The sequence below is a fragment of the Acinonyx jubatus genome, chromosome B4 (genome assembly GCF_027475565.1).
Source record: "Acinonyx jubatus isolate Ajub_Pintada_27869175 chromosome B4, VMU_Ajub_asm_v1.0, whole genome shotgun sequence".
Taxonomy (NCBI): Eukaryota; Metazoa; Chordata; class Mammalia; order Carnivora; family Felidae; genus Acinonyx; species Acinonyx jubatus.
The window spans coordinates 122,671,943-122,690,015 of record NC_069387.1 but is presented as its reverse complement, the minus strand read 5'-3'; the positions used below and the strand labels follow the sequence as shown (position 1 = coordinate 122,690,015).

General features: G+C 48.4%; 1 protein-coding gene across 3 annotated transcripts in view; it reads left to right on the top strand.

Annotated features, from left to right (window-relative positions):
* Positions 1–17,844, top strand: part of APPL2 (adaptor protein, phosphotyrosine interacting with PH domain and leucine zipper 2) — a 53,568-nt gene extending 35,724 nt beyond the window's left edge. For 2 of the 3 annotated variants that reach the window (XM_027070945.2, XM_015068823.3), the window contains 12 exons: positions 45–203; positions 1,586–1,774; positions 3,053–3,095; positions 3,178–3,234; positions 3,331–3,419; positions 7,948–8,106; positions 8,259–8,311; positions 9,854–10,028; positions 14,347–14,383; positions 14,569–14,709; positions 15,454–15,501; positions 16,726–17,844. In XM_027070945.2, coding sequence (XP_026926746.1) covers positions 45–203; positions 1,586–1,774; positions 3,053–3,095; positions 3,178–3,234; positions 3,331–3,419; positions 7,948–8,106; positions 8,259–8,311; positions 9,854–10,028; positions 14,347–14,383; positions 14,569–14,709; positions 15,454–15,501; positions 16,726–16,860 — 1,285 coding nt within the window. In that variant the 3' untranslated portion in view covers positions 16,861–17,844. The remainder of the gene's footprint in view (positions 1–44; positions 204–1,585; positions 1,775–3,052; positions 3,096–3,177; positions 3,235–3,330; positions 3,420–7,947; positions 8,107–8,258; positions 8,312–9,853; positions 10,029–14,346; positions 14,384–14,568; positions 14,710–15,453; positions 15,502–16,725) is intronic. The other variant, XM_015068824.3, reaches the window with a different exon arrangement.
* The last annotated feature ends 229 nt before the right edge of the window (positions 17,845–18,073 follow it).

Genomic DNA, 18,073 nt, shown 5'->3' with positions numbered 1-18,073 from the left:
GGTTGGCCATGAGGAGCCGCTGACCTGACGCCTTCTGTCTTAAGCATTCAGGTGGAACTAGAAGCCGAAGCGGAAAAGATGCGGGTGTCGCAGCAAGAACTGCTTTCTGTCGAGGAGTCTGTTTACGCCCCAGACTTTGATGTGGCTGCACCACAGATCAACAGGAACCTCATCCAGAAGGCTGGTTACCTGAATCTTAGAAAGTGAGAATGCCGTTGCTGGCCTCTTTTTCTAAAATCGGTTTTCCCTCAGAGGGGAAGGGAGGGCTGGGGCAGGGGAGGGTGGGGAAGGACTCCTGCACAGTGCCCCTCCCACCTGCCACGCAGGAAGCCTCTGAGGCTCAGGGCCCAAAGAGCCGAGAGAGGGGCTTGAAACAGCCTTGTAAGAGGCCTGTTTGTGGACTCTGAGGGGCGGGTCACCCCGTCCCTGGTGACCATGGCCATGTGCAGATAGCCTGCTCTTAACCGTCATCAGCCTGGACCGTTGAGAGCTCCTATCCCACCCCGCCCTTAGCCCAGGCTGCTGACGTGTGAGAGCAGTGTGCTCGGGGCCCACAGCTGAGACTGGCGTCGGGGCCTGTAGGCCTTCCGGGTCATCCGGGTCCATGTAGGCTGAATCACACCATGTCACTTGGGGCCATTTGAGTTAAAGAGAGGATGATCGGGCTTCCTCGTGTCCAAGAGCAGACGGAGGCTGTCCGGTGTGGTGAACACTCTGGCTTTGGTTCAGTCAGACCCCGTGGCCGGGTCTCAGTCGTGTCACCCGTGAAACAGCTGGCAATGAGTCCCACTAAATGAAGTCGTTCCAAGGATTGAATGAGGTCGTTCCTAGCAGGAACAGGCACTCACACGTTAGCTAGTTCCAGTTTTGCGAAATAATTGCAACCATGGAGGCAGGAAACCTAGTGCCTTGCACATAGTTGCAACTCGAGAAACATTGAATCAGGTGAGTGCACCTGATACCTCGCAGATAGAAGGGCTACAGAGAGGAATTGCCGGCTGTTTTCTTACCAAGGTGGAGCTCCTCAAGGCTCTCCCCGCTTGTTGAGATCCCAAGTTAAGTATCTCCTTTAGTCTATACGGATGGAAAATCCTACAAGATTCTGGTGTTACTTGCCAGTTACTGGATATTCCTCTTGCAAGCAGCCCACAAAACCAGAGTAACATCCAGTTGGAGCAAAACTCAACCTAGTTAATGTCCCCGGAATTCTGGGTGCTGTGAGCCAGGGTGACCCTGGTGACTCTCACTAGATTTAGATAGTTCAGTCTGTGTCTTAGTGGACCGTCTCGGTTCACAGCTCCCGTTTGCAGGTCTCGGGGAGAAGCCAGCGTCTGGCTGCTGCAGGGTGGGCACATGCCGGAGCGAGCCCTGGGTAGGCATCCCCTGAGTGGGCAGAGCCTGTGACTTCCAGGTCACTCCAGCTGCAGTTTGCCTCTTGTGCTGCTCTGCATTTGCAGTTTTGCTTTAATGTAGAGAAGCATTTTTTCTAAAATGCCACCAACACTGGTAAAGAGGCAGCAAGACCTTGGGCTTCTGCGCGGGCTTCCGAGCACTGACGGGCTCTCTAAAGTCACGATTCTTGCAGTAAAACAGGGTTGGTCACCACCACCTGGGAGCGGCTTTACTTCTTCACGCAAGGCGGGAACCTCATGTGTCAACCCCGGGGAGCTGTTGCCGGGGGCCTGATCCAGGACCTGGACAACTGCTCGGTGATGGCAGTGGATTGTGAAGACCGACGATACTGCTTCCAGATCACCACTCCCAATGGAAAATCGTACGCCACACGGGTCTTATTTGGGAGGAGAGCAAGGGTAGTGACCCCACCCCTGCCCGGGGCCTCCTGGCGCGTCCCTGCATGCCAGCCCTCCATGGGAGAGACCCCCTCCGGGGCTCGTTGGTCTTTGGGGAGGTTGTTTTATGCTCTCTTTAAGCAAGCACACAGCACCCCTGTGGGATCCAGTCTGCCTCGTGTGAGGAGTCCCAGTGCGGGTTTGTCCACGGCCCTGGAGGAGACCCGGCCTCTGTGTCTCTGTGTGGGAGGCAGCCATAGGAGAGTCGTTTGTCAGCAAAGATCTGTAGAGAAGGCCGTGGCCACCCCTGCCTGTTCCCAGACCAGCTCTGTGTACTGTGCTGGGGCGGAGGGCGGGCAGACCTGCCTGCGGAGCCTGCTGTTCCGGCTGAAACTGGAGACAAACTGGGCGGTGTGCTCAGCCACGGCACTCCCTGTGGGAACGTGCTGTCCCCACAGACCCCCGTGTGCCTCAGGGGCCCAGAAGAGGTCACTTGGAGTCATTCACAGATCCCACTGCAGTGGGGTCCCCTCTGGAGCAGGAGCTTCCAAACTGAGCCCCCAGGAGTGGGGCCGGCCGTCCTTCCATGGGAGCCGGCTCTGTTCGCATTTGCTTCCGGGTGGGGTTCTGAGCTGAGATTCTGTCTGGACAGTAGCGTGTTCTGGCAAGCTGGTACAGTGCTGACCGGCTCCCTTCCCAGGTTCTCAGAGCAACTTCAGACCTCACCCTTCCTCCTGGGCGGCAGGAGAGGCCTGGGATCCCAGTCGTGGTGCCGCGCAGTTAACTCCTTGGTTTTCTCACATGTAAAGTAGGGCTGAGGTCCATGCTCCCGCCTCCCATAGCTGTGGGGTCCCTGGGAAGGGTTAAGCCCTCACCAAAGGCAGGGCAGTATTATTTTTGTCCTATTCCCCTCGGTGGGACAGCAGAGTGTCTGGTTTCTCTGAGCGTGGCTGGGAGGAGGGGTTGCCCTGATCACCTAAGGGGCCAACAAGAAGTCTGTGCTTGTGGACCCACAGACTTGAGCTAGTAGACCTGAGCCCAGCTGCTCACTTTATCGATGAGAAAGCACAGGCCCAGGGGAAGGAAGCGTCCGTCCAGGATCACACAGTGGATGAGCAGCAAGCCAGAGCCCCAGTTTTTCTTTCCGGTCATGCTGCCTTTTGTGGTCCTTCTCTTTGGGACCCAGCTGACTTCAGTGAATGTGGAGTAAGCTTCAGTCTCCGAGATCTGGGGAGCACTGACTTGAATGCACTTTATTTCAGGGGAATAATCCTCCAGGCAGAAAGCAGAAAGGAAAACGAAGAGGTAAAGCTTTTGTTCTTTCATTTTTGTCCTGGTCTAGCCGGTGACTGGGATCCAGCAGGTTTCTAACGCCCTCTCTCCACAGTGGATCTGCGCCATAAACAACATCTCCAGACAGATCTACCTGACTGACAACCCAGAGGTAACTTGCACGGCCTTACCTGCATCCCCGCCCCTCGCTCGGTCCGAAGGGTCAGTGCCCCTGCCGGACTGAGCGTGTCCTCCTGTGCACTTGTAGGCAGTCGCCATCAAGTTGAATCAGACGGCTCTCCAAGCAGTGACCCCCATTATGAGTTTTGGGAAAAAACCAGAAAGCTCGTGCCCCAGGTAACTAAAGGACCGTGGAAAAGTGGCTTTTCTGTATTGAGGTGTTGGGAATCGGCAGGAGTCCTTCTGTCCTCACCCGGCACGCAGGGATGGTGTCGGGTCTGTTCTACAGAAGCAGTAAGGACTGCCGGGGGAGGGGAGGGGCAGAGCCAGGAGCCACTGGCTGCGTGAGTCCAGTGCGTCTTCCTGCTGGAGCACTTGGCCGGCCGCAGTCCCAGCACGTAGGACTTGCACGGAGGGGCTGCTGCCCAGGGAGTCGCACATTTCCTGTCCACGTCAGCAAAGTTCTGGAACCAAAACGAGAACTTTTTTAAAGTCCGGAACAGTGGTCTGTGTTGCTGCCCAGGCCTTACCCGCATGCATACTGATACTTTCACGTGTGCGTTAATCTTGCTTCTTCGCGTGTATTTTTCATATTTTTACACTTCTCGTAATTGTTCCTTACGATAACTACACACTCTCTTCCTTGATTTATTAGCAGTTGAATGTTTAGGTAGTCTCTCTTTCCTGAGTTTGCTATTATCGTTTACGGTGAATATTTTCATGCCTGTGCCTTCATTCTTGTTTTGAATATGGCTTTGGGGTTTATTCCCAGAATCCCACCTTCTTTCTTAATGGGAGGCTCCATTTGGCTAAATAGTAAGAAGGTTGTAATCATAGAGGGCTGCTAATGAAAGCACAACATCCGAGGTAAATGACAATTAGGACTGTGTTTGGTGACCATTTTTCAGAGGCACGGTAGAAGGAACCCCATTACGTAAATGATCTGCAGATATTATCGCGTGTCTCTGGAGAGAAGTGATTGGAAAGCTAAGAGCGAACTTCCTAGGGTCTGGGCTCTGTGAAGGGGGAGCCAGTGTGCGCGCAGCACAGGGCACTTGGGAAGGAGCCGCGATCGGGCCGGGAGAGTCGGAAGTTCCATCGCGAAAGACTTGGGTGCCCTGCTTACCGGTGCTGGGCCGTGGAGCAGAACTGGGAGCTCTGAGAAAGGGGTGACCCCCGTGTAGAAAGACTGGCCTGCGGCACTGCGGGTGTAGGACACACAGGGCTGAGGCGTGGCGGGCGGAGGGCAGGGTGGGGTCACCGGACGGGGTGTCTGCTACAGCAGCAGTAGCTGAAACCGTGCACGTGAGCGAAGGTGACGAAAGTGGGCATGAGGCAGCGGGTCACGCTCAGGTGTTGGATCCCACAGTTTGTGCGGGGAGCGTGTTGCTAAGGGCGGCTCTGAGGACGGCAGTGTGAGCGCTTGTCCTTGGGCCTCATCGTCGTGGGTGATGGCACTGTTCCTCCCTGTACGGCCTTGGGGACAGAGAAGGCGCACTGCAGGGTGCTGGCTTTGGAGTTTGGGGACTCTCTGATGGCTCTGCCTTGAACGCAGCTGGGTGGCCTGGAGCAGGTCAGCTCTCTGTGCCTGTCTCCTTGACTTTGACACGGGAAGAGGTGAAACTAGATGACCTCCCTTTCCGTTCCTGAAAACGCTATCTTGCTAGGGTGCCAGCGTGTTGTTTAATTAGTGTTACTAAAGAGGTGGTTGGTTTTCTGAAAAAGAGTCTGTGGCTCAGATTTAATTAATTCAAGAGCTGATTTTTCTCTCTGTTGGGGAATAAGTCAGTCACGCGGCAGAATCCTCTAGCCAGTCGGCTGAACTGAGCCTGGAAGGGTGACAGATGTGGCCGCCAGATGGCCCAGAGCTGTGGGGGGAGGTGGGAGAGGGCGGATCTCTCTTTAGGGTCAGCTCATTCAGAATGAAGAAGTGTTTTGCTGACAGAGGGGGAAGGAGCAGGGAAACTGTGTTCTTGGGAACAAGCTGCCGTTCAGTCCCAAGCAGGCCTCACACGTGGCCTTTCCCTCCTCCCCAGGTAGCGGATCTCTAATGCGCACTCGTTTATCCAGCTAGTCAAGAGTCGGTTCGTGGGGTGTCTGCTCTGTGCCCAGGCACTGGGCTGGGGCGTAAAGCGGAGTCTTGTCGGTAAAGCCAGGCGGAGGGTAAATAAATACTTAGTTAAAATGGGGAAAAGCCGCGCTGGTGTTAAAGACAAAGGTGCTGTCCTGAAGAGGTCTGGCCGTGGAGACGGTATTCAGACTGAGAAGTGAAGGATGAGGAGTGGCCACTCTCGCAAAGAGCCAGGTGGCCTGCGTTCCCGGAGCAGCTGAGGAGGCTGGCGGGCAGAGCACTTGGTGTGTCGGGAGAACTGGAGGGAGGCCAGTCTCACTGGGGCAGCAGGACCGGCTGGGGAGGGTGGGGCCAGGAACAGCTCCCGAAGGCAGGCAGGCAGGCAGGCAGGCACGGTCAGGAACGGGGGGAGCCGTCCAAGGGTTCAGGGAGGTAGATGTGTGCGCGGCAGAGAGGAGAGGTGACTCACTTGACGTCGTCTGGGGGCAGCTCTGGCTGCTGTGCAGGACACGGAACTGAGCTGGGCAAGCCCGTGACTGAGCACAGTCAGGAGGCTGTGGCATCTCAAACCAGGATTGTGGCAGAGGAGGCGAAAGTGGATGTCATGGGGGGCTTATTTTGGAGGCAAAATCTGAAGGACTTGTGCTAGAAGGAGATACGAGTGGAGGGAAAGGGACAGACCAAGAGGGCGACCGCAGTCTGGCTCGAGCACCCGGACAGGTGGTGGCGTATTGAGATGAAAAGGAGTGGGTATCGGGGGTTTGCTCACTTCTGGACAGAAGATTGAGGGGCCCGCGGCACGAGCCGGTGGTCACGTTCCTGATACGAGTCTGCAGCACAGAGGAAATCCCAGGGCCGAGCACAGAATCAGGAACTCATCGGCACGGGCTCAGCAGGGCGAGAGAGATCATCTTGGGAGCGAGCGTAGAAGGACAAGAGAGGAGCCTAGGGCCGAATCCTGAAGAACGCCAACATTTGGAATAGAAGGGAAGGAACCTGTAAAAGCCACCAAGAAACACCAGGGAAAGTGGAATCAGCAGGAACCGAGAAAGAAGAGTTTTAAGGAGGGAGAGCTCAACTATGTTACATGCTTTGACGTGGGGTGTGTGGAGTAGGACAGTGGTCGCCAAGTGTCCATTGGAGTTGGTGACGTGGTGATCACGGGGTGCTCCGTCACGTCCCTCCCGGGTTCAGAGTGTTCAGTGGCTCCCGGGAACGTAGAGTCAGGTGCAGACCTCATCCGACGGTGTCACAGCCCTCCACGACCCCGGCCCGCTCCTCTTCCTGGTATTCTCTCCCCTGAGTCTCTCTGGGGAGCCAGCATCTCGGACGCACCCTCTTCCCTCCGAACTTTTCCTGCCTTCCTCCCGTGCTCACCACTTACAAATCCGTGCCCCTCTCGTAAAGACCGGATGTCGTTGTGCCACTTTGGACCGAAGCGGTGTGACATGGTGGGAAAACGACGAGCGGCCGTGGGGAGACTTCGGTTCCCAGTCTGGCTCCCCCACCTGGCAACCCAGCGCCCTCAGAATTACTCCGGGGCTCCAGAGACCGCACGCTCTCTCCTCTCCTGTCACGAGGGAGCTGAAGCAGAGCAGTCTCTCCTCGCGGTGACTGGCTACAAGCCTGTGTCGCGTTTCCGTCCACTCTCCGGTCAGTGCGCTCACCTGCCAAACGGCTGCCGTAGAGTAGTTTGCATACGGTGCATTCAGTTACCGACAGACTTGAGAACGAGGAACAGAAGGGTATCGGAGAGACGTCTTGGGCTCCAGATAACGGAAGAAATGAAAATATTTTGACGTTCTTTGTCCCTCAAAGGGGTTTACACTCCAGCTGGGGAGAGAAGATTATAAAGACATGAGACCTGCTCTTACAGCATCCTGTCACTGAAAGAGAAGACACATGGTGGCACGTGACTGGTCACCGTACTGGCAGCTCTCTCCTGTCACGGGCCACCGTCTCACCTGCAGCTTGTGTGGACACGGTGCCGAGCTCAGGGTGTTCCCAGACACACGAGACTGTCCCGGGGCTCACTGGGAAGAAACACTGGAGTGCAGAGGACAGAGGCTCGGGCTGGCTTGACGGGCTTAGTGGATGGAGAGGAATTTGTTCTGGCGGGAAAGAGGATTGGGATGGAGACTGAAAGACGGAAAAGCTTGTGGTGTGTTGGTGTAGCTCCCTCTGGTGGAGGGTGCGGTACAGGAGCGGCAGGGGCTCTCGGGAAGTGAAAGCCAGGTTGTGATTGAACGCAGGCCAAGGTGTATTTATCCGTCCAGTTAACGGTTTTGAGTGCCACCTTTATAGCAAGCAACAAATAGGACTTAGCTGTAGCCCCCGCCCTCAAAAACCTGTCTCACAGGGAGAAAGATCCAGAAAATCAGTAGACCATGTGTTAAGTGATAAGACAACGCAGAATGCTGGGCAGCAGAGCTCACTGGGGGGGGATCTGAAGGGGTTAAACCAAGGACACGAATGACGTTTTGTGAAGATTCGTTTGTAGAAGGAGTTGAAGGATTGACTGAAATCTTCACCCTTATCTATTTGTAAAAGTCACATCAGCGCTCAGCATGTGTTCTTTTGATCATAAAGGCATAGGTTAAAAGGGATTTATTTCCCCCCTATTTTATACTCCAGTCAGAACCTGAGAAATGCAGAGACAGAAGATGACAAGATTGTGTCCCAAGCAGCCGTCCGTGCCGACGACGCCGATGAGCTCATCGCACCGGGAACACCTATCCAGTTTGATATCGTCCTTCCTGCCACAGAATTCCTGGACCAGAACCGGGGGAGCAGGTGCGGGCTCAGGGAGGTTACCTCGGGGAGAAATGAAAGTGACCCTGGGTGTCTCTTGTGTCCACCCCCATCTCCAGACACTGTTGCCATTCTGACTGAGTGCCCTCTTGGCCAGAAATGTCCTGATTGTGTGCCTCTGGCCGTCTCCCTAGGCGCATCAACCCTTTTGGTGAAACTGAGGATGAGACCTTTCCAGAAGCAGAAGGTGAGCGGGTGGTGTGTGTGCTTGCTCTTTCCCCTTCACAGAATGGCGAGGGCCATTGAAACGAGGAGCGGAATCATGTTGCGGAGAGCTGGGCCTTGAAGGTATGAATTGAAATTATGACCCACAGGTCTGTCGTTCTCTGAAAACTCATTAGGATGTGTACAGGGAAGGCAGGTCTTAAATGAAATCCGCAGGGATGTGGACAGCTTCTCCACTTGTGTCACAGTGTTGGCCCATCCTTACCCTTTCTATAGCTCCTGCGTACAGAGTGGCCAAACCTAAATCAGAGACCAGATTACTACAAAACAGATTCAAAGAGGATAAAGCGCTCACAATAGAATGCAATCTGGGTGAGACATGAATATGCTGTTTCATTTCAGAATGCCGAAAACACACATAACAGCTCATTCTTGTGTTTGAAGATGACATGGCTCGGTGGTATTTAATTTGTTCAAGTTCAGATTTTTGACGTTTGATTACATTCTTCTAGTACCTGAGAGCACACCCGGCAGAGCTGACCGTAACCTAGCACTCCGCAGAGTGGAGGCAGTTGAGGGCCTCACGCCTGGAGCCTGAGAGCAGCGTTAGAATGAGATGCCGCTTCCCCAGACCTAAAAGCAGGACTTGAGAGTCGGCACCTCGTACGGAATCGGGCAGAAAGGGGGCCGGTGGAAGGAAGGAGGCTAACAGGCTGTGCCTCGGGTCTGCCGCCTCGTCTCTAGCTGACCTTCCATATAGGCCACCCCGTAAAGTCTCTACAAAAAAAACTTCTGAACTTGTAAAAACTGTCTTCATGTGGGAGTCACTTCTTATAATATTACATTAATTATATTTTTCTCCTCTTTTAACCCTTAAGTTATTTTTAGGGGCAAAGACACTAATAGATCGAGGAAGGAAAAAGTAGCCATCTTAGTTTAAAATGGTGGAGAAGTGAATTATTCTTACAGAAAAAAAAAAAACCTCTGTGATCTTCCAGTTACGGTTGCAGTTACCCAGTCTTGTCAGTTATGTGCCATTATCGGGGGGCCAGTGCTGGCAGTTTACTAGAATCTGGTAAGCTGAGTAGTTGGAGATGTGCCATTAGCTCCTGGGAGATCGTCACTGCCCTTCAGTAATGCACGATATGTGTGAACTGGATGAGCCCCCAATCAGGTCTTCTGTTCTTCAGATGGATTTTCTTCTTCAAGAGGACTTTATCAGTGGGCCCGAGGAATGAATTTTCTGTCATCTAGTGGAGAAGCTCTTATTTTCAGAGAAAAGACGTATATACCGCCACCTAGAGTTTTAGCGTTAAAAGGATGGTCGTGTGGTACTGACTTTTCATCTTACGGATGCACAGAGGTGCTTTTCTAGTCTAATGAAGTCGTTCCAAAGAGCCAAAATGTAGACAGTAGGCAATTCAGGGCTTCGGCACCGTTTTTGAGGAATTTGCCGGGAAGCCCTCCGCAGGAGGCAGACCAGACCTGAGGTCTTCTGCCTGTTCTCAGACCGGCAGCAGGCAGGAAGCGAATGTGATCCTGAGCAGAAAACGCTCTCTTGCAGATTCCCTTTTGCAGCAGATGTTTGTAGTTCGGTTTTTGGGCTCGATGGCAGTCAAAACAGACAACACTACTGAAGTGATTTACGAAGCAATGAGACAAGTATTGGCCGCTCGGGCAATTCACAACATCTTCCGTACGACAGAGTCCCATCTGATGGTCACCAGTCAGACTCTGAGGTATGTTTCGTTTCAGACCCTTACAGCTTTACCTGATTCCCCATTTAAGGCACATTTACTCACTTAGAATGTTCATACTAGAATATTTGATCAGATTAAGTGAAGGTGCTACTCTTGTCTTTGCCCTGTTCCTTTGTATGTTCTGCTTTTACAAGATACGGTGGATAGAAGCTGTTCCCGTAAGGAGTGGGTACCCTCAGAGACTTAGTGGTGAATGAGTCCTCTCGTTCGTGATGATGCCATCACTGAAGAATTGCTCAGTATATCTCAGAGCTTGAAAAAGAAAGGGTTTTTTTTTTTCTTTTTTAAATGTTTGTTTACTTTGTGAGAGCGCACGAGCGGGGGAGGAGCAGAGAGAGAGCGAGACAGAGAATCCCAAGCAGGCTCTGCACTGTCAACACAGAGCCTGATGTGGGGCTCAGTCCCACAACCGTGAGATCACGACCTGAGCCGAAATCAAGAGTCGGACGTTTAAGTGACTGAGCCACCCAGGTGCCCCGGGATTTTCATTTCTGAATGCAGTACTACTTATAAAAATTAACAGCAGTGAAAAAAGAACATGAACCTACCTGAGATCATTAGACCACCACAAGTAAAATCTGATTAATATTTGTTGGGATGAAAATAAGCCAAGTGATGTTAACTACGTGATTTGGAGTTTTAGGTAATAAGATCTGTATGAGTGACGGCAAAGGACCGTCAAGCCATGGTTAGCACAGGCTTTATGAAGTTTCACCATCCAATACTGGACTCACATGTAGCACTTGAAACGGAATGACAGTCTGAGTTAAAATGTTCTAAGTGTAAAATACATATAGCAAGCTTCTAGGGTCTCATACTAACCCCCCAAAAAGAATGCAAAATATGCCATTAATTTTTATATTAATAACATATCCTGGTAGTATTTTAGATCTGTTAGATGACATTAACTTCATATACTTTATTTAATCTATTTCACTCTTTTTGATGTGACTGCTAGAAAATTTTAGATCATGTATATGAGGTTTACATTTTATTCCTGTGAGATCACAGGCACTGCTTTAGAGGCAGAATGTCTACGTTTATCCCTGGCTTTGGCCTTCATTAGTTATATGACCTGGGCGAGTTTAACCTCTGTGCATCAGCTTCTTGGGCTATGAGATGAAAATAACTGTATCCACACTGCGTAGGGCTGACACAAAGACTACATGTTAATGCACATCAAACATGTATACAACCACAACTGGCATAAGTGCTCAGTAAATGTTAGCTTCAAAAAGTTAAATTGGACTTTGTTAAAGTCAGAATATAGTTTCTTCCATTCATTAAAACCAGTCTTTTTCGTTTCATTATAAACCTTCTACTGAGAGTAAGTTTCTTATGAATAAAAGTTTATTTAAAGCTTTTCTCCAAGCATGCCCTGCACCTTTTATAGGCATTGGCTCATCGTTCCTGTAATCTCCACCAATAAGAACAGAGTAAATATACGTAAAAGCATTGTGAAAAATGACAGTGCATCAAATGAACACTATCAAAGTACAAAGCCCACAGAACGGGAGAAAATATTTGCAAATCATGTATCTAATAAAGCTATATGTTCAGAATATATAAAGAACTCTTATAAGAATCAACAAAAAGACCAAAAACCAAAAAAATGGACCAAGGACCTGAGTAGACATTTCTCCAGGGGAGCTCTACAAATGGCCAACAAGCACATGTGAAAAGATGCCCAGTGTCACTCGTTATTAGAGAAATGCACATCAAGTCCACAGTGAGATACCGCTTCAGCTCACTTAGATGGCTGTAATAAAAAGGAAAATACCAAGTGTTAGGGTGTGAAAAAATTGGAATCCGTTGCCGGTGGGAATAGTTAAAACCGTTCAGCCACTGTGGGAAATGGTTCGGCAGCTTCTCTGGGAGTTGAACGTAGATTGCCAGCCCTGGTAGACACCCGGAGGAACTGAAAACTGTTCAGATAACCAAGTTTACACAAATGTTCGTGGTTCACGGTAGCCAAAGAGTGGAAACGATCCCAACTCCATCAACAAATTGATAGACAAGATGGGGTATTTAACACAGCAGAGTAGGAGCCAGCCTTAAAGAGAAAGGACGTCCTGATGTGTGGTACAACATCGTTGAGCCCTGAAAACATGCTCAGTGGAAGATGTCAGCCATTTTGTTTGATCCTGTATCTGAAGTGTCCAGGATGGAAAGCAGGTTAGTGGTTGCCAGAAGCTGAGAGGAGAAAGAATGGAAGTGACGGTCTGATGGGTGTGTAGCTTCCTTTGGAGGTGATGAAGATGTTTGGAACCAGGCAGTGGTAATGGTTGTACAGTGTGGTAAATGTACTAAATATTAGCCCATTAGTCTGCAATAGTCCATTTTATGTTGGGTACATTTCACCACAGTTTCCACACACAGATCCCTGCATTGGAATTCATGTTTTGAGACAAATGAGAAGTCCCACCGAAAATCAGATCTTTTTTTTAATGTTTATTTTTGAGAGAGAGAGGGAGGGAGAGAGGGGCAGAGAGGGAAACACAGAATCCAAAACAGCCTCCCGTCTCTGAGATGTCAGCACAGAGCCCCGTGCAGGGCTCGATCTCATGAACCATGAGATCATGACCTGAGCTGAAGTTGGACGCTTGACTGAGCCACCCAGGCGCTCTGAAAATCAGATCTTACGCGAATCTGTATTACCTGTTTAAGATAGCAACCTTTTAAGTTACTCACAAAATATGCATGTTTTAAGTTCACATTTATGGAAAAGTTTTACAAAATACCTAAGAAACTTTACTTGAGGGAGACCGTTTATGAGGTATATTTTTTAAATCTTTAAATTCATACAAATTAATAGGGACATGAAGAAAACATGTATTTAGCTTGTAAATGTGTAAAATTCCATACACATTTTCGTACTGTCTTAACCACCTCTTTGAAGTGGGGTCCTTTTCCCACTTTTACAGACGAGTCTGGAAGAGTCAGGGTGACTTACACAAGGGCACAGTCGAGCAGCCAGCCCAGAGCCCTCTGACTGCGGTGAGGCCCATACTTGAACCACACGTATTTCCAACCGCAGCCTTTCTGGGGGGGATGACCGCTTTCCTGAGATCTAACTTCCCATACAGCTCGCCCATCTGAAGTGTTTTCAGTATATTCAGAGTTGTGCAACCATTAGTTACCACAGTTTTCGAGTATTTTCATCACCCCCAGAGAAAACCCACACCCGTGAGCCCTCATTCCCTTTTCTTAAAACCCACCCCCCCCCCCATGCAGCCACGAAACACTAATATTCTGTGTGTATGTATTTGCCTGTGTGGGACATTTCATATAAATGGAATTCTAACCATTTTTTTAAGACCGAGAATAGATTTTTTGCTTTCGCCCACAGAATTTATAGCAAATCAATAAATAATACCATGTTTAGAAAGTAGAAATTTATATGTATGTATGACAGCAATAGATTCTCTAATGCAGTGTATTTTCCAGATACATCAGCCTGGTTATTAGATGATGCTTAAAGTTTTGTTAAAGAATACATCTAGAATACCTTCTTTTTTAATTAAAATTTTATTTTTGAGCATGAGCAGGAGAGAGGGGAAGGGGAGAAAGAATATGTGCTATTCCTTCTATAAATAGGGCAGAAGTTTTCCTTTTTTGTCTTGTTTTCTGCTTTTTGAGAGAGCAAGCAGGCGTGTGAGTGGGGAGGGGCAGAGAGAGGGAGAGAGCATCTCAGGCAGGCTCCAGGCCCAGCTCGGAGCCCAGTGCGGGGTTCAATCCCATGACTCTGGCATCATGACCTGAACTAGTGTTGAAGAGCCTGACAACCAACTGAGCCACCCAGGCACCCCTAGAATATACCTTCTTAAAAGACCGTGCTCCCCCACACCCAAACTGACACAGAATAGTTTTGCTACAATCTGTTCACTGTGTTCTCACCCCACCCATATTTAGGGGAAAAAAATTAGACTTCAAGGAAAAGACCATAGTCAGTAAATGTCTTCTGAGAAGCAGGCTGTACAGAATACGATCTGTCTATATTCTACATCAGAACTGTGAAGAATTCTAATGCTGCCCCTTTGGATAAGCACTGAAATGTGAAAGTCTCCAGTTGTTACAATCTTCCATAAAGCTGTTCCCGGAGCTTCAACTACATGGGGCTCAGCACAGGCAGACCCATGGCGCATGCTCCCTTTGGACAGTCCCATGGAGCCATCTCGCCTTGCTGTGGCCGGGCCTTAGAAGGGTATTTGTGTGATTTCATTCTGAACTTCTAGACTCTTCTAAGAATACAGGTTTCTCCAACATGTGTAATATAATGCGTGTCTTAAAATTGCAGGTTGATAGATCCTCAGACTCAAGTAACAAGGGCCAATGTAAGTACCTCCATGCACGCTAATTTTAGTAGTTATTCCTTAATTCAAAGTAGGCACTTTATAGATTTTGCCAAATTTAACAGCTGTCACTCATAGCGCACTTTTTTCGTGACGCTGTCCATGGAGAATGACTTGTCTGTTTTTAATTCCAGTTATGTGATGTTGTCTATTCCTGCTATTTCTAGTTTGAGCTCACCAGCATCACCCAGTTTGCTGCCCATCAAGAAAACAAGAGACTAGTTGGCTTTGTGGTCCGCACGCCCGAATCCACAGGTGGACAGTCTCTGAGTACATACGTTTTTGAAAGCAACTCAGAAGGCGAAAAGGTCTGTTTTTTTTCATCTTAAGGTTCCATATCTCTGTCCAAAGATATTTAAAGGGGTTTTGCACCACCCCGTGGGCGTTTAGTTGACTATTCTTTGCGCCCCCATTGCGGAGTTTAGAGAATACCTCTAGGAAGGCCCCACTGAAAGAAACGACTGGAATAAATTTTCTCTTGGAAATGCGTGTCATTCTAAACAGTGATGAGGAAGAATGTTAATGGTGAGATGGAATGTGAAAAGCAGTTGCCTTCAAGTTTCTTTTTTAGAAATGAAAGAAGTTACGATGGAGAAAATCTAGTCTCAGAGCAAACGAAGGAAGCAGACAGCAGGAAACTGTTCTCATATAGTATGAAAATCTTTGTGACCGTATTTGCTACTTGGAATTAATCAAAGTTAATCAACTCTTCTTTCAGCAAGTATCTTTTTGCCACTGCGTGCGAACACGCAGTGGCAGAATGTGATGGAGAGAGAAAGGAGGAAAGTATTCTGTTAAGAATGTTAAGCACTGGGATAATTTCAGTTGCCAGTTACCCTGGATATCGTTGCTCTGCACAGATTGGCAACCGGAGACCAGGACAGGTGGACTCTACTGTTCAGAGCCCCGTGTGATGAACTTCTTAACAGCCAGGTCCTCTGTCCCCACACCGACATGAGCAGTGACCTCGTTGTACTTCCATAACCACATTTTTTCCTAAAATCCCTTATCGCTTTCTGCCTTTGCCCAACACTGCTTTTCTTGTCTTACAGATATGTTATGCTATTAATTTGGGAAAAGAAATCATTGCGGTTCAGAAGGTAAGGTACATTTTAGTGCTGGTTCTCACAACTACTCAAAAGATCTATAGACCTACTAAGATCTCTCTCAAAAAGAGGAATGGTGTTCGCTGGACATTGTGGCCGAACTTGAGATTTCCTTTGAAGCGTTCTAACCACCAGACTGGCTAGGGCCACAGTCACCGGTTAACACACGTGGAGTTCCTCATAAATATCACTGCTTCCTGCGTTATCACTTTTTTGCTTGCTGTTGTTGGCTAGATATCCTGTCTTTCAAATTAAGATGGTAGAAACTTTAAGTATCTACCATGTACTCGAAGGCCTTGCTCCTCTGAGCGGTCACAGACAGACATCAACCTGGAAATGTACTAGACGTGAAGATTCCCAGACCTCCCTGTATTTCAGCAGCTTACAATCTTTCACTCACCCCACAAACTTCTGAGAGCCAAGTTTGTACAAGAAAAATCTTAGAATTCTACCAGTGAGCAAGACAGATACAGTTCCTGCCCCAGGAGGCTTCTCGTTCAGTAGAACTTCTGCAGTAATGGAAATGACCTGTGTCTGTACTGTTCAATAGGCAGCTTGAATGTAGCTAATCTGATGATGAACTGGATTTTTAAACAGTAACATATAGCTACTGAGCACCGTATTAGCTTTCCTAATGTTGGGGGAGGGCAGGAGGACTAAGACCAGTATACATGAAATGGTAGCAAGCAGTGCAAGTTAGTATTTTATGGTATTGATCAGGGATCAACTTCTGTAAAGAGCAAGACAGGAAACCTCTTAGGCTTACATTTGTTGCAACTACTCAACTCAGCTATTGTTGCAGCAGCCATACATAGTATATAAATGAATGGCTGTGTTCCAGTGAAACTTCATTTATAAAAACAGTGAGCCAGATGGCCGTAGTTTGCCAACTCTTGGTTTACAGGGAAAGAGGAAGGAGTTAGTGATCTAGAAGACAAAGGTATCATAAAGGAAGTTCTTCTCTGGACTCTTTGTGGGAAGACGATGATGATTTGGCTAAGTGAATGACATTTTGGCTAAGAGCAAAACCTTGGCCTAGAGTCTAGAAGTAAAATGCAATTGAGCTTTTTCAGAGAAGCAAGGAGACTCACCTGAAGGCACACATAGACCCCGGAAGGAAAGAAGCTAGATTACAGAATACTGAAAGCCTACGCCATAGGGGTTTTAAGTGCATTTTAAGCGTTTTCTTTTCTCCTTCTTAAACTCTCATAACTTCAGGATCCAGAAGCATTGGCTCAATTAATGCTGTCCATACCACTAACCAATGATGGAAAATATGTACTGTTAAACGATCAACCAGATGACAATGATGGAAGCCCAAATGAAAACAGAGGCGCAGAATCTGAAGCATAACTCTCTTGGGCCTTTGGGGAAAGAGCACCCAGGAAGGAGAGCTACCTCCTTAAGGGTTTTCAACTTCTCTGACATACAGGCCCACGACCTGGTTTCAGAACGCTGACAATCGCTTGTGGAATGTACTCTTGATGCCTTGATACCGAGACTTGGGAGGGAAACAGTGAGAAATGGTTGACAACATTCCTACCCATCTACATATGTTACTTTAGGTGCTTTGTGGTAAGTCGTCTTCTTAGATTGTTCTGTTCAGCGCTCAGAATGAAAGTTACTGAAAAAATGCATTGTTCACTTTATTCAAATGTCATCTCTTTAGTCTCCCAAGTACCCTTTTTAAAAAACGATAAAAGCCTAGATTTATAATTTGATAAACACTAAATATTTCCTATTAATATAATCTATTTTTATATTTTCCTTAATGAGCTTTAAGTGCCTGTCATTCTGAAAGTTGTGTATTTATAATCAGGCTTGTCTCACAGTCGGACCTACCAGCATCAGTTTGTGCAGTTAAGTGGCGAGCCCCGCTTGGAGGGCCTGAGCGTTAGCAAAAATGCAGGTCTAGTTGTGATCATTTTTCTCAGACATCATGCAATAAAAAGACTAGCAGACGAGCACCACACAAGACGTTCAGTTTTACATGGGAACCTTGATGAACCAGCATTCAGAAGTTTACGGTCCTTCAGGCATGGTTTTAGTGGTGGATCACTACAGACCGTGTGAAGCTCTACCAGTTCCTGATTCTTCTGAGCCAGACCCTCCTCAAGGAAGGGACCAATTAATTTTAAAACTCACTTGAATGAAAGCACGGCTGGTTGCGGGGCTTGGTATAAAAATCCTATTCCACCCCTACCTATGAAGTATGATGATCCTGAATTGGCACCATGTGTTTAATTATAACCAATTTCAACAGAATACCGTTGTCTTTGTAATAAATTAACCTAGCAACAAATGCTAGCAAATAAAAACTACCATTCTGTTTCTTTCTTTTGCTTGTTGTGGTTATTTTCTAGAACATCCCTGGAAGAAAACTAAAGTTAGTTCTGTGGCTTCAGCTGTTCATTTCCAAAACCTCAGTACATTCCCCCCCTCTGCTGTGATTTCATTATGCCCTATCAAATACCTCTATTCAACACTGGTTGAACAATGTGATCTCAGTACCAAGTTTTTTTTTTTTGAGGGAGAGAGCATGGGGAAGGAGGGGGGGAGAAAGAGA